The sequence below is a fragment of the Rhinolophus sinicus genome, chromosome 17 (assembly GCF_057876585.1).
Source record: "Rhinolophus sinicus isolate RSI-liver-muscle chromosome 17, RSI-T2T, whole genome shotgun sequence".
Classification (NCBI taxonomy): Eukaryota; Metazoa; Chordata; class Mammalia; order Chiroptera; family Rhinolophidae; genus Rhinolophus; species Rhinolophus sinicus.
The window spans coordinates 128,110,226-128,124,602 of record NC_142517.1 but is presented as its reverse complement, the minus strand read 5'-3'; the positions used below and the strand labels follow the sequence as shown (position 1 = coordinate 128,124,602).

At 42.8% G+C, this 14,377-nt stretch overlaps 1 protein-coding gene across 4 annotated transcripts in view; it reads left to right on the top strand.

The window, feature by feature from the left end:
- Window positions 1-14,377, top strand: part of LYPD1 (LY6/PLAUR domain containing 1) — a 41,544-nt gene that overhangs the window by 1,649 nt on the left and 25,518 nt on the right. For 3 of the 4 annotated variants that reach the window (XM_019731132.3, XM_019731133.3, XM_019731134.3), the window contains one exon: window positions 1,205-1,342. In XM_019731132.3, the coding sequence (XP_019586691.2) occupies window positions 1,205-1,342 (138 nt within the window). Of the gene's footprint in view, window positions 1-49; window positions 69-1,204; window positions 1,343-14,377 lie in introns of those variants that run through there. The other variant, XM_088794129.1, reaches the window with a different exon arrangement.

The window sequence follows — 14,377 nt, the reverse complement described above, 5'->3', positions numbered from 1 at the left end:
AAAGTCTCCAAGTCCCGCGCTGCAGGAGGAGAGGCGGGAGCCGAGGATTTGCGGGACTCGAGTTGCAGGTGCTGGGGCTGCACTGGGGGGAGAGGAAGCTGGGCTAGGGAGGCGGACGGGCCCGAGTACTGCTGGGGCCTCCAAGGGGAAGAGAGAGAGAGAGAAAGAAAGAAAGATAGCCCCCAAACCCCGCCAAGTTGTCAGGCGTCTCTAGCAACCCGTGGGAGTGGCGCCGCCGACAGATGCGTGGCGCGCTGGGCAGTGTGTGGCCGGGGCGCGCCGGAGCCAGGTTGCTCTGCTCAGAGCGCGACTGATGGGAGGGGGTAGCTTGGGGACCCGGCTCATCTGCGCGGGAACCTGGGGAGTTAGGTCTAGTTAGGAGCCCGTAGATCCGGGCGGAGCAGCCAGGCTGGAGCCATGACAGGTGCAAAAACGTCTCCCTCCTTTTCTCCAGTGCGCGACCGGCTTCCCATCGAGCTCTGCGGAGCTGAGACCCTGACTGAGGACCCTAGCCAAACGGTTGCCCTGATAGCCAGGAAGAAAGAGATGTAGTGTCGCGGCTCGGGGTACACGCTCGTGCGCGCGCACACGCGTCCCTCCCCAGTCGCTGCAGCCACCCCTGCTGCTGCAGGAACCGTCCCGGAGAAAGGCCAGGGACCTGAGGCGCAGCAGCAGTTGGCGTCAAGCACTTCCTCCCAGGTTCCCGGGAGGTCGCGTAGGGAGTCTTGGAGCCACAACACAGGAATTCTGACTTCGAAAATTAAATAAATAAAACTAAAAAGACGTCTGCGAATGCAATCGCAAATGGTGCCAAAATAGTAATTAAGTAATTTGTAACCAATTAACAATTAGGCAAATCCTTTGGCGTAGACAGGAGATGACACTTGTCTCTGGAGCTACTTCGCACTCGGGGTTGTATACCCCTCCTTTCAACTTCCGCGGGAAAAGGCCAGGTGTGGTGTTGGACTGGCTCTTTGTTTCTGGAGCATGGGTCCAGGGGTCTCAGTCAGAATTCCACTTTATTCTGCGGGACCTTGGATGCCCGCGCCGCCCCCTGCCGGGTTCAGCCACTTCCGCCTTTCTCGAAGCCCAGGGGTACGGAGCCTGAAACACCGCAGCGGCTGGCTGGGTCGAGAGAGGCTCTTGGTTTCCCGAGGGGTCTCTGTGGGAGCTGGATCTTAACCCCACTGCGTCTGTCCCACAGGCTTCGCGCTGCAAATCCAGTGTTACCAGTGTGAAGAATTCCAGTTGAACAACGACTGCTCCTCCCCGGAGTTCATCGTGAATTGCACCGTTAATGTTCAAGACATGTGTCAGAAAGAAGTGATGGAGCAAAGTGCGGGTAAGAGCCTGGCAGCCCTCCCTGTCCCCTCTCCAGTCTGGGCTAGGGGTAGGAGTGAGGGAGCCATTAAATTAAGGAAAAGGGACTGACTTTGATTTAATGCGTACACACTGGTTATCGCAAATTTACTTTTACAGTGCTGGGGAAATGAAGAGTTCCAAGTTACTTTAATCTCATTAGTTAATTACCAGGGCTTCTCCCCAAGGGACTCAGGAGGGGAAGTGCATTTAAATGAGTGGCTATCCTCTTTTTATTTACTTCCCTCACCTTCCTCTACTAAAAGCTGATCAGGAGATTGGAAAATATATGGATAACCAGCTCTGCTTAGGTAACTAGACAGTAGCCTGTGAGCAATATCAGCCTGAAATATGAAGCTAGTTGAAGTTCCCAGAGGTCAGGGCTTGAAAAATGTCTTTTGTCATAGAGCCACACCATTTTTCTTAGAGGAACACTACAGGATCTTTATTTAATTTTAGAACTAATGCATCAAATTCCAGGCACAAATTGCCAAGATCTTTCAAAGGAATGTGGTTCCCAGCCCCACAAGCTTAGCTGCTGGCTGGCTGATGAGAGGGCCTGGGGTTATGCAAGGGAAGAGGGGGTCTTGTGAGAGCAAACCTGGCTTATTCATTCAGCAGACCAGAGTCTTCTCACTGAGGTGGAGCTCCCCAGCCCCTCCCAGTAGTCTTAAAAGAAATCAAAGTCTCCTGAAAGTGCAGCCGGAACTTTAGGCAAATGGATGGAACCTTAGTTTTGATTCCAAGGTCAAACCCAAAAACAGAGACTTTGCCCTTTTCAGGATATTGAATAAACGGGACGTAGTATCATGTGGTGAATGATACTGAATGAACCAAAGCCCTGCTCCTGTTTAGTTTGCTGAACTGCACTGTCCACAGAGCCCTGTGATGGGATCGGAACCGTTATTTGACCTCTTTGACCCACTGGCTATAGTTTTAAAGCCAGCTTCTTGGAAAAGTAGTTTTTTCTCCGGAGAAGGACCTGGAAATGCCTTGTTGCTAACCACACAGTGTTTTGGGGGCAGATCGCTCCTCACTGTACTATGATGTGGTGTGTGTGGTTTTAAAGGCTGTTCTGTACAGGTCTCTCATGGCCTAGGTGTGGATTCTTTTCACCAAGATCACCCTTCTGGGGAGTGTGAAATGTAATTGCTTTCAAGAATAATCTGTCCCAAGAAGAGCAGCATGCATTGTGTTGTCATATGGGATGGGATTCCAGCTGTTGAAAAGAAGGCAAAACAAAACAAAACTTAGTGATGATTCTTTAGCCATAGGTGATTTTGACAAGTTTTCTGTCCTACTTGTGTTTCGTTCCGAAGCCTTTTACCTGAGCCAAGATGTACTGCCCTTTTACTCAGGGGACTGCTGTGATTTTGGTCAGAATCACTCTGAACACTTGACTGTTACATTAGAGTGTTTGCAGCTTTCTTCCAGGCAGTAGATTAGAGCCAGAAAAAAATGGGACACATTAGGAAGTTCTTCAGCACCCTCTAGGCCACTGCTTACATGCGTGGCATATTTGGTTCGTATTTTTCTCTCTCCTGTGTTACAGCCTGGGATATGGTTGACACAGGAGAGAGAAAAATACGAACAAAATTAAAGCCAGAAGAGATGTATTTTCTTCCTCTGTAAAAGTGCACCTAAGATTAACACCACACACTTCACTTTCAAAGTGCAGTTTTTCATCCGCTTCATTCTCTTCTCCAAACTTTTAACAAGGCAGAGCAGGCATTGTAACACCAGTCTTATCCGCGGAACACTTGAGCACACTGGTAAGTGCCTGGCCTGAGGTTGCTGTAAGCTCGGTCCAGGTGGGCACCTTGACTCCAAACCAGTTTCCTCTGGCCGTATGAGTCTGTCGTAAGCCAATGGATGCACAGAGAGTGAGGTAATAAGGTAGTTTCTGTTGTCAAGTTTGAGAAACAGAAACAGCGATAGGCTCAAAGGATAAAACAGTTATGAAGGGAAGGATGTGAGTTCTGTGCACATGGAAACAGGGCATTTCTGAGCCGGCATTCAAGTGCAGGTTCCTGTGTCAAACAGATGATGTTCAGGGGGCTGATACTTCAAAGCACTTTCATTTTCATCTCCATGTAATTGATAGAGACCAATCGATTTAAGTGACTTAACCTTCCTCTTATTGGCAGCAATGGCAAGCCCACCTAAAACTGATAAGTAACCAGTGTAGTACAATCATCACAGTTATAAGAGCTGACTTTTGGTGTGTGCTCCGGGCCTCAGGCTTTTTCCTCCATGCTTTACTTGGAGTATCTCATGCAAGCCAGTAGTCAGGCCCCTTTTGAGGCCCTTGCTTCCCGCAGCCACAACCCACCAGCATTTCACTCTACTGCAAAGTCAACTTCTCCACTTGAGAGAAAGAAGGCAATGCTTCGTAAATGATACTATTAGGAATCAAAGTCAGAATTTTTTCTTCGTCTGATCAGTAACACATATTGTTCTGAGAATCTTTGTGCATCAGAGCCGAAAGGGCCCAGTGACTCACACTTAAGGATACACAGAGGAATCTTCCTGGGAGTTGTGTTCAATTCCACATCCCTCCCCACCCTCCTAGTCCCCTTCCCCCACACCCCCTTCACTGCACCTAGAAGCCAATTCTGTAAGACTCTGGTATACCTTACCATGGGTCTTTTATAAGCTCCTCAATTGACTCTGGGGTGCCACTAAGTTTTGAACTGCTGCTCTGGGCAAACCTTTGTATGTTATAGAGGAGGAAGACAGGACCAGAAAAGATAGCTGTCTGGTCCAATTGCACTTGGTCCAACTGTTACTAAGAGGTCGTGCTTCCCGGGCCACTGCCTTATGTACTAAAATATGCTACTTGGTTTGCTTGAAAAGATAATCCAGGCAAAGTGCTAAAGACTCAGATAATTTTTATGTCTGCCAAATTCACCTTAACAGGCTGAGTGGACTGGTTGCATGGACAGGCCATGAAGTGGATATTGAAAGAATATGAGAACCATTCAGAGCATTTTTAAAATCTGAGTGCTGTGTGGACTGGCATTTTTCCATATGTATTATAGAAAAATAATGGACTAAGGGTTTTAAAGGGACTAAGAGATTTTAATGAACCAAGCAAGTTTGACATTAAGCAGTAATGAAAGACATTCTCTTTCCAAAAAATACCAGTGATGCAATATGCCCAGGCCTTCAGTTACTCCTTTCTGGATTAAGTCTGCAAACTCAGCTCTTATGACTTTTGAGGCAGGTATATTTTATTTTCAGTTGAGGAGTACATTTAAAATGAACCTTTACCTGCTCCCCAGAGTGGCATTCCTATTAGGTGCTGAGATTATTTTCCGCTGCAATTTATCCCCTTGGTCATTTCTGGAGTAATAAGGCACAGCTGTGGGGAAAGGAAGATTTGGTTCGTGGTTCTTCTTTCATTGTCCTTACTAATTGATATTTAAATGTTTGCATAACAAATGACTTGTTCTCACAAGCTCTGCACTTAATGACTTAGCAGCTACTTACCAGCACCCTTGATAATGACATTTCTTTTGCTCTTGCTTTAACTTGCACTCAAAAAGATATTTCAAATATTGATTTTCATTTCAGAATAGAAGCCCCCCCATTTGAATTTTTTAAAACCAGGGTGTAAAGAATGTGAATTTGCATTTGTTTGACAATGCAATCTTGTAATTAAAGTTTTTCCTCTTGACTAGATACAGTGAAAGGGGCATAATTTAATTTTTATAGACTAGCCAATTTCAGCCCTTAGTAAAATATAGTTCTGTCAGTGAGCAAAATGTTACAGGTTCTCCTAAACCTTATTTAAAAGTTAAATGCAGTATATTGAGAGAAAGTTCATGGTCTGAATCAGTAACCTAATCGATCTCTTCACCCATCCTTTGCAACATGCATTAATCTATTTGTCTGTTTTGCAATATAAGAGTTACTGATTTATATGCCATGTTGCATCTACATTATGGCTTTATAAGCAATGGCGATTTTCCTTTTGGATTAGTTAGTTGCTCATTAAGTTGGACGGGGATGGCTCCATGCCTAGGATAGGTTAATCGTAAGCCTTATTTTCTCATGAGCTAAATAAGAGATAGCAAGTGAGGACCTGACATCCCCAAAATAATCAGTAACCCACTCTTAGTAGAAAGAAATGGAAACATAACCATGGCCTATGTTCCCTTAAGCTCATGCTCTGCTTAATTTCACCAAGCTTTAAAATCTTAGGCTCTAGTTTGTCATTGGGGTGGGCTTAGCAGGAAGAAGGGCCACTTTTAATCAACATTATATGACAGTCCCTTTATATCTGAATTCTTTTATTTAAGTTGTGTTTATGCACACACAGCATACCTATTTGTGTCTATTTACATTTTTGCCTATACATATGCTCCCCAACTTAGGATGGGGTTACATGCTGATAAACCCATTGCAAGTTGACAATATTAAATTGAAAATGCATTTAGTACACCTAACCTGTCAAACATCATAGCTTAGCCTAGCTGGTTTCTACTGAATGAGTATCACTTTCATACCATTCGAAAAATCGTAAGTCGGTCCCCATCATAAGTGGGGACTGACTGTCTGTATACATTTGCATACACACATACATAAGTCTTATAAGAAACATGAAAATATTAAGTCCCCCTTCTTTGCAGATGTTCAGAACGTTAATTACTTACCGCTGGTATACAGTAGGCACAAAGATACCTTCTAACATTTTCTTTTTCCGGAACAACTTTGTTAGGAGTATCTTGATATCTGTTAATCTTCCAGCCCTCTATCTGCCCCTTGCCTTTCCTTCTCCTACAAGTGCTCTCCTGACATCTCCCTTTTAGACATCCCACTGTCAACCCTTACTCTCTCACCCTCAAATTCATTTTGAATCAATCAGATGGGCTATGGATAAGTGAATAACAAAAAATCGAAACTATCACCATATTTTAACTTTGCCAAGAAGACTTCAACAGGTCAAGAAACTTTAAGATGAAAAGATTCCGATGTCAGGAAAGATATCCTAATATATTAACACCAGCCCTGCTAAAAAGATTTTTGTGTCAACTTCAATAAAATTATGAATTACACAGAAAAAACTTCTGTACAGTCAATGTCAATATTGCTACCTCCTTTTTGGCAGGACATTTAACACCTTTCTCTTGGGGGCAAGACATTTTTCAATGAGTTCGCTCACTTAGTTTTGGAGAAGCATCCATCTCTTTCATGTAGAGAGCATAGCTAGCTTCTGAGGAAGTATTTGGAAGGGTAACATCAAATATCTTTAGTCTCTTGGACTCTCCAGTAAATGAAGCATTTGTTTATGTTAACTTTCCAGCTGAACAAGCAGCCAAAGCTGACCTCGCATCTCCATAGATGAAATGTTTGAAGATTGATCTGGCTTTCCCATAACACTAATTCCTCCCACTACGATTTCATGAAAGCTTCCCTCATTGATGGTTTTCCTAATGAGTTTAAACAGAGAGGCTTCAAAGCTGGGGTTTTTTTCCCCAAGTGAAAAGTGAAAAGAAGTATGAAAACAAAACACACCATTTTCTTTGAACTTTGAAAAGGAAATCTGCTTCCCTTATATAGTCATAAAACAAAAAGATATGAATCTACAGCCTGCTTCCTCTGTCCCTGCCTCCCTGCCTCTCTCTCTCTCTCTCTCTCTCTCTCTCTCTCTCTCTCTCTCTCTCTGTCTCTGTCTCTGTCTCTGTCTCTGTCTCTGTCTCTGTCTCTGTGTCTGTGTCTGTCTCTGTGTCTCTCTGCTTCTTTTATACTTCTGAAAGGATTGACTGACTTAGGTTCTAGTGCCCAAATCTGGCAAAGGTTTATTAGCATACTATGCAGAAGGCTTCATCACCTCAAGCCCTGTTTTAAGTTGTTGAATGGCAGGGCTATTCAGCTCCATTAGGTAAGAGAACACCCATGGCCCTTGCTTGGTAACTTGGAGGAAGTAACTTAAAGCCCCAGGGGCTTAGCTTCCTCCCCTATAACATTTAGAAGCAGGCCACCTGCTTTCTTGTGAAATATGGAAAGACAAATGCTGTCAGTATAACCATCTTAAGGAATTAATCCTAAAAATGGAAACCTGCCAGAATACTCTCTAGGAGTTAACTCCGTCCACTGTCCACACCCGCCCCTGGAGGCTGGCCAAAATAGCTTAGCCTAAGTTACTTTGCACACCACTTCCTCCTTTCTCATATTGAGAATCCTTGAATTCAATCTTTAATTCCTTATAATAGGACCTCATAATTTGCCTAGAAGGTTCACATTGAAATAATATCCTCACTTGATAGTGGTTCAGCAATTTGTTCAAGACCACGCCACCACTCAGTCTTGAAGTTCAAATCCTTCTCCAGGAGTTTTTCAATCATTATAATATCATCTTATATACATACATACATATTTGCATTTCAATAATAATTTTATTGAGATAATTTACATGGTATAAAATTTACCCTTTGAAAATATACAATTTTGTGGTTTTTAAATATATTCAGAGTTGTAAACATAATTGAATTCCAAATATATTTCTAATTCCAGAACTTTCATCACTCCAAAAAGAAACACTGTACCTGTCAGTGGTCACTAATCTGGAAACCTCCAATCTACTTTCTGTCTCTATGGATTTGCCTCTTCCGGACACTTCATATAAATGGAATCATACAATATGTGGCCTTTTGTGACTGGCTTCTTTTAAGATAATGATTTCAAGTTTCATCCATTTCAGTTCCCATTTTGAGATACGTCTTTCCTTTTGCTTGTGCATAGCTCTGAAGGGAAAGCTCAGGTTTGGCAAATTCCTGAGTTACAGAGTGGGGAGAAATGGGGCATGGTGTGTACCTTGGAACTTCATTGGCTAATTAGCCAGTTTCTTGAGTTGAACTAAAAACCTATGCCAAGAGCAAATCATTCCAGTGAGCTGAACGAAATTCGTGTTTCCCAAGCATCTGCTTTGTGCCAAGTACTGGGCTTTCCATCCAATGCCTTTCCATCCATTGCCATCTGTTAGAGTTAATCAGAGGATCTTGAAGTGGTTTATGTTAATCACAAGAATCCTCAGGCACCTGGATGGGTTAGTCCCAATTCCTGAAGTTCTTATCAGTGATCCCAGCTGCCAGTTCCCAACATCTGGCCTCACCCATAGGCCACAGCCCTTGAGAATCTTGCACCTCTTAGGCTAGGAGAGATCTTAATTGATAACTTTATAAATGCAAAGACTGGCATAGAAAGGAGTTTTTTTTCCTAAGGGCTTAAATGTGGTGATCAGTCCATTTCTGTCTTCCCTTGAGAAGGCTTGAGGGTAGAGCAGGTTGAGAGGAATTCTGGGGAGAGAATTTGGCTAAGGGGATATGATTCTGGCACACATTGGTCATCTACAATGAGTACTCAGTGACTATGCATAAATCCAGCCTTTTCCTCCCAAACCAAATTGTTGACTATACCCTTTATGATGTAGGCAGACTCGTTACTCCTGTAAAAGTGGGACGTCTCATCTTAAAAACTAAGCTGGATTCTTCCTTGCCTTGTAGTTTTTGTTGTGGTAGAAAGGGGGGATTGTATCTAAGGGGAGGACAATAGCAGGTAAAAGACAGTTGGTTGCCTCCCCTGAGCACACCACAAAAGGCCGTATTTATAACTTAGGAGCTTCAATCAAATCTGTGATGAATCAGCTTGCAACTAAAGAATTGTGCTGTATGCCATTAGTTCTTCCTCTCCTAGTAAACTGTGGGTTGTGGGCACCTTGTGACTCAGACACTGTTCACAATCCAGACTATGGGGCACGCTCTCCTAGCCATAAATTGCTCCCAGTCTTCTGGTTCCTCCACCAGTACAAAGCAAAGCAGGAGATGAACTGAATTAAGAGCTTTAGCTAAGGTGAAACCATGGAGTTTGTAATAAATCGCTGTGTTGGAAAGAATGTGTTTAAATACAATAAAGCCGTGATGGTTCAAGATGTTGAATCAAGCTGTGTGCCTTTGTAAACTATGAGAGATCCAGATACAAAAGTGATGAAGTGTTGTATTATTTTAAGGAAGTTGTGATATTTGGTCCAGTGCATTTCATTTCTCCCCGGACATGGACAATAGCTTTTTATGTTTTTCTATTTCTTGGACTTGTTCGGGAGAGCAGAGGAAGGCCTGGAGACAGTGCCAGAGGCGGGTGGCGCCAGGCGCGGATCAGCCGCGCTGGTCATGCGCAGAGCCGGTTACGTGCCCTCAGCTGAAGCTTCTTCAAAGAGCATCGGCAGAAACAGGTGTATTAAGTGACGCTGGGTGATGTGTTTTATGCACGGTTTTATTGTTTATGCAAAATCTCCGGGTCTCTTTCCAGGAGTTTGTTCAGAAATAACAAGAGGCTAGGCAGGTGGACTAGTTTTCCACCCAGTGAAGATGTCCAATTTAGGAATGCAAAGGGATCTGGGTTTCAAAATGAGCCAGAGATTCTTTAGAGACTGTCCCTGCCTCCAGGGGGAAACGCAGAGTGGGCAGAGCCGCACCCAGAGAGTGAAGGGTTAGCCAACTTTTCTTTCAAAGGCAGAACAACTTTCTACACAGCCTGCCACTGGCTGCTGGAAGGGAAAGCAGAAGAAAGCGAGTCAGAAGCAGATGTTTTACCCAAGAGTGGGTTCAGATCCAGGGACTAAACCAAGCCCTGTGAAGCCTGGGTGGGTCTGTGAGAGCTGACAGGGGCCCTGCTTACCTAAGCCCACCGAGAGGCATCGCGAGACTTGACCCAGCCTGATGTCGGTGATGACAGGATGACGGATGCTCTGAATTTTTTATGTGTTCAGCATTCTCTGGCCAGCAGTTTGCCTGGCCCCAATCTGGTCTGTATTTTAAAGTATCTTTTCCTAATTGAATTGAACTACAGCTTCATTCACCAGAGTCCATTCATGGTTTTCATTTCTGTATACTGAGTCCAGAAAGGACCTGTGCCCACCTCTCTGTCTGTCTGTCTGTCTGTCTGTGTCTCCCTTTCTTTCTGCTTCCTCCCTGCCTCTCTTTCACACATGCATATACACACAGATACAGTCACCCACTCACTGGTATGCAGACCCCCAATAAATATTTGCTGATTGAGTATACTTGAAATCAAGTGTCAAGCCAAAACAGATTTATCGGCAATTAAAAATTATTATACCAGAAATGAGGGAGCTTAAATCTCTAGTATAAGAAGAAAAATAGAACAAATATATAATTTTAATGTACATATTGCTTTTTAGTTAAACTACAGCCAGCTAATGCCTGTAAGTAACAGTTGTCATTTAAAGACAACTCTGAAGTGTAAACCACCCCAGTTTTTCTAGTTTGTCAGCTTGCTTCCAAGCTGATCTGGTTGTGCTTTTGAATAGGAGTGTTTTCTGGAAAGAGATGCACCCACCACCTGCCAAGCTAAGGTGGTAGTCTTGCCAGCTGGGGAAGGGTCACTCACCAGTCAGTTCTATCAGCTGCAGGTTTGTTACTTGGAACTCTGTTTGATCTGCCTTGGTCATGAACTCCTTTATGAAGAAAGTAAGTCCCCCCCCACACATATATAGTCGTACTCCCCCAGCCAACCTCTGCCCCCACCCAGGCCTCTCCCACACAGGAGTCTCACCAGTTAAAAATACAAATGGATGTGTCCTCAAGAGAAAGGCAATCCAGACTTTCAGCTGGGGGGATGTCCTCCTAGACCATTTAGTTTGGGCAGATTAAACTGCAGAGGGAAGTAGAGAGAGGGGAAAAAATAAAAATTAAAATTAAAAATTAAATAAATAAAAAATTATATATATATATATATATATATATATATATATATATATATGTTTTTGCTTTCCTTCTGTCTTGCACTTGCAATGTTTCCCTGGGCTCTAAGACTCCAACTAATTGCTTGTATTCTCGCCCTGTTTGTTGAATATTATTAATATCATTGTTATAAATCTTGGGTGCCAGTCTCATTTTGAAGCCAAAGGAGCTCTGGCTGCAATGGCTCCTGGATATCAAGGGGCATTACGGTTTCTCTTCTTCCTTAGTCTATGAGGCATAGCTTCAAAAGAGAATTAACCAGCCACTGTTGCTGCCAAATTCCTTTATTTTCTTGCCTCCACGCCAGGCTTCACTTTCTGTATCACTTAAGAATGTTTTTGGCTGCAAGTAACAGTGACTTAAATCACAAAGATATTTATTGTTACCTAACAAGATAGTCCAGAAGTTGGTGGTCTTGGGATTGTTCGCACAGCTCAGTGATGTCATCAAAGACTCCATTTTCCTACTCACTTTCCTAAGCATGATGGCTTTTTGTCCACAGGCTTGGTGGCTCTTGGTCACAAGATGGCTGCTTATATACAGATTAAAAGGAAGAGAGCTTTTTTCTCCGGCTTTTCCTTTTAATAATAAAACAAATAATTCTCCCAAAGTCCCCTAAGAGAATCTTTCATTGCTCAGAATGTTGTGTCATGGCCACTACTTGCTGTAAGAAAGAACGCAAAGGGTGGATATTGGGTGGCCCCCTGTCAGTGTCTGCCAAATCACCTTTTGAGAAATCCTTGCACAAAATTGGAAAAATTCCAGCACAGTGTTTCTAGGGTCCTCTGGAGAAAGAACAGGGATGATTTGCTGAACATCACCTGCTCTTGTTGCCTAAAACGAGCACTGAATGCCTCATTAGAGGACCTTCATCATGAATCATTTCACATTTTGGAAGAGGGAAAGAAACACGTATATTAGCAAGTGATGTCCTGAAATTTAGTTCAAGATGTACATGACATTCCAGAATTTTGGTTCGCTGCATACTGAGATGCAAGTATAACTAAATTTTAGTGTGAGATAAGAATGCCATGTTCATGGTGACGAGGGTGCTTTGTGTTAAATGCTTAGATGTCCTCAGCTCATCCCACCTGGAGCCACTAAGCTTCTGAGAACTCTGTTTTTCCTATATTTGGGTGATTTTTTTTATGCAAGAAACTGATTAGGACTCTTTGGGCCCCACTATGTTAACCTTACCAGTACAGAACAATAATCTGAAAGACTTCAGGTTAAAAATGCAAGAGCAATTTTATAAAACATTGAAGGGCACTGTTAATATTGAGATAATAAGTCATAAATATCTATTCCCTCATTCTCCCATGGCAAAATAGGGAACAAAGACTCCAGCTGAGGAAAAGCAAGTGACTGTGCAGAAACCTTCCTGGCTCAGAAAGTTATAAATGAGCAGAGAAGTCCAAATCTAATGTGAAACTAAAGTAAAACTAACAATTGGCATCATACATTACGGCTTGGTTGTTTGCTTGCCATAATTAAGTTGGCATCAGTGGTTAACAGCCTTGAAAATTAAAGTCAACAAAAAAGAAACTTTTGGAAAGGGTAATCAAAGGCTTCTGAATAATGACGTTAACATCACTATTATGAGGAAAACGAATGTTCTTGCGGGACGTTGTTTCATGTCTATTTGTTGTTGTGGCTGTTGCTTTAACAAACACGGTTAATTTTACTTAGGGTCATTGCAACTCCTCAGTATTACTCTCAGTTTCCGGTTCTACCAGTTAGGCCATGGTGGACTGATGGCCCAGCCGTCAGTATGGATGTGCAGTGCAGAACTTGGCACTTCCTGTTTGTTGGTGGTAGTGTTTTTTGTTATTGTTGTTGTTTTTTACTTTCTTTTAAAAATGGGTTGTTAGCGTTCTTGTTTGGTTGTTGTGCCCATCTGCAGCTCAAATGGAGGTGGCTTCTTTGGCTTTTAAAACATTCACATCTGTGGCAAAGGGAAAAGTAGTTAAGAGCCAGAACACAAAATGGTAGAAAAGAACTACTTTCCAAGTCTTCTCCTCTCTTCATGCCTGTTAAGCGGTGTCCATCATGACGTCATGAGGCACGCGTATAGATAAGCCTGTTCTTCACCAGGTGTTCCCATTAGAATGCAAAGACTGTCAATTCCTCACAGGGTGTTCTTTAAGAGGAAAGAAAAAACACAAAAAAAAACTTGGGAACAGATCGAAGATCGTTTTATCTTGCAATTTCTTTCAAAGCTCAGTGAAAATGGATATAGTTCATTCCAATTACCTGTTTCCAAGCATTTTTCTTGGAGGAGCTGTTTCCAGTCCTGCATAGAATATTTATTGTGATATAATCATAACTCTGGTGCCGTAAGTGTTGGGTTTTTTTCGAGTAGAGGAAGAATAGTCTCATACCCAGATGGGCATTCACACAAGTAGCAGTTTGCCGGGGAAGTTCTGCTTTAAAACTAAATTACATAACATGGGGTGAAAAGTAATGGACTATTAAAGGCTCTGTTTAGAAATTTCCATCTTTATGCCAGCAGAAAGAGCAGAGGCAAAGGAAATTATTGGAAAAGGTAAATGCATGATGGTCCATAAAGAGGAGAAAACCCATGCCTACATTTTAATTGACCATTGGGTCAGAGACTAAAGTGAGAAAACTAGGAAAATAATTTACTTTAAAAGCATGCTTATAGCAAGTAGGTCATCATAGATCTGTAGCCCCATACTCTCTGGGACAGCCCAAAATTGCATGTATATCAGTGGGGAGCAAAGGGGTACAACATTCCATATCTTCTTTCTGACCCAAAACATCTCAACTTACCCAGCATGAATAATGCTAAGTGCTTATTGTTTATGAGTCTCAAAGTCCAGAGGCTATTTGGAAAAGAAGATTAGTTAGAAAGTAATATTTCCTACCCTGGCCGAGAATCACCACCATAGAATTAAATTCAGGACACTGTGCAACCTGGAGCAAATGAAACCTGGTAGGGTCTGGCGAGTGCTCAGTGGTTATCAGTCTTTTTTTTTATTCTTACCCTGGTTCTGAGCAAATTGAGAAACAAAACAAGGAACAAGACAGATTAGTCCCCAAATATCATTGTTGTTATTAAGAAAGACTGGGTTGGGGGGAATAGCATTGAAGGGAAAATCAAATGCACTTCCAAATTAGCATCTTCAAATTAGCTGGCTCACCCAATCAGACAAGGCCAGACAGGGGAAGTTTCTTGCCCTGATGAGCAGAGCAGAACAACTGTTTGCTATGAACTACTCACTCCCAAGAAG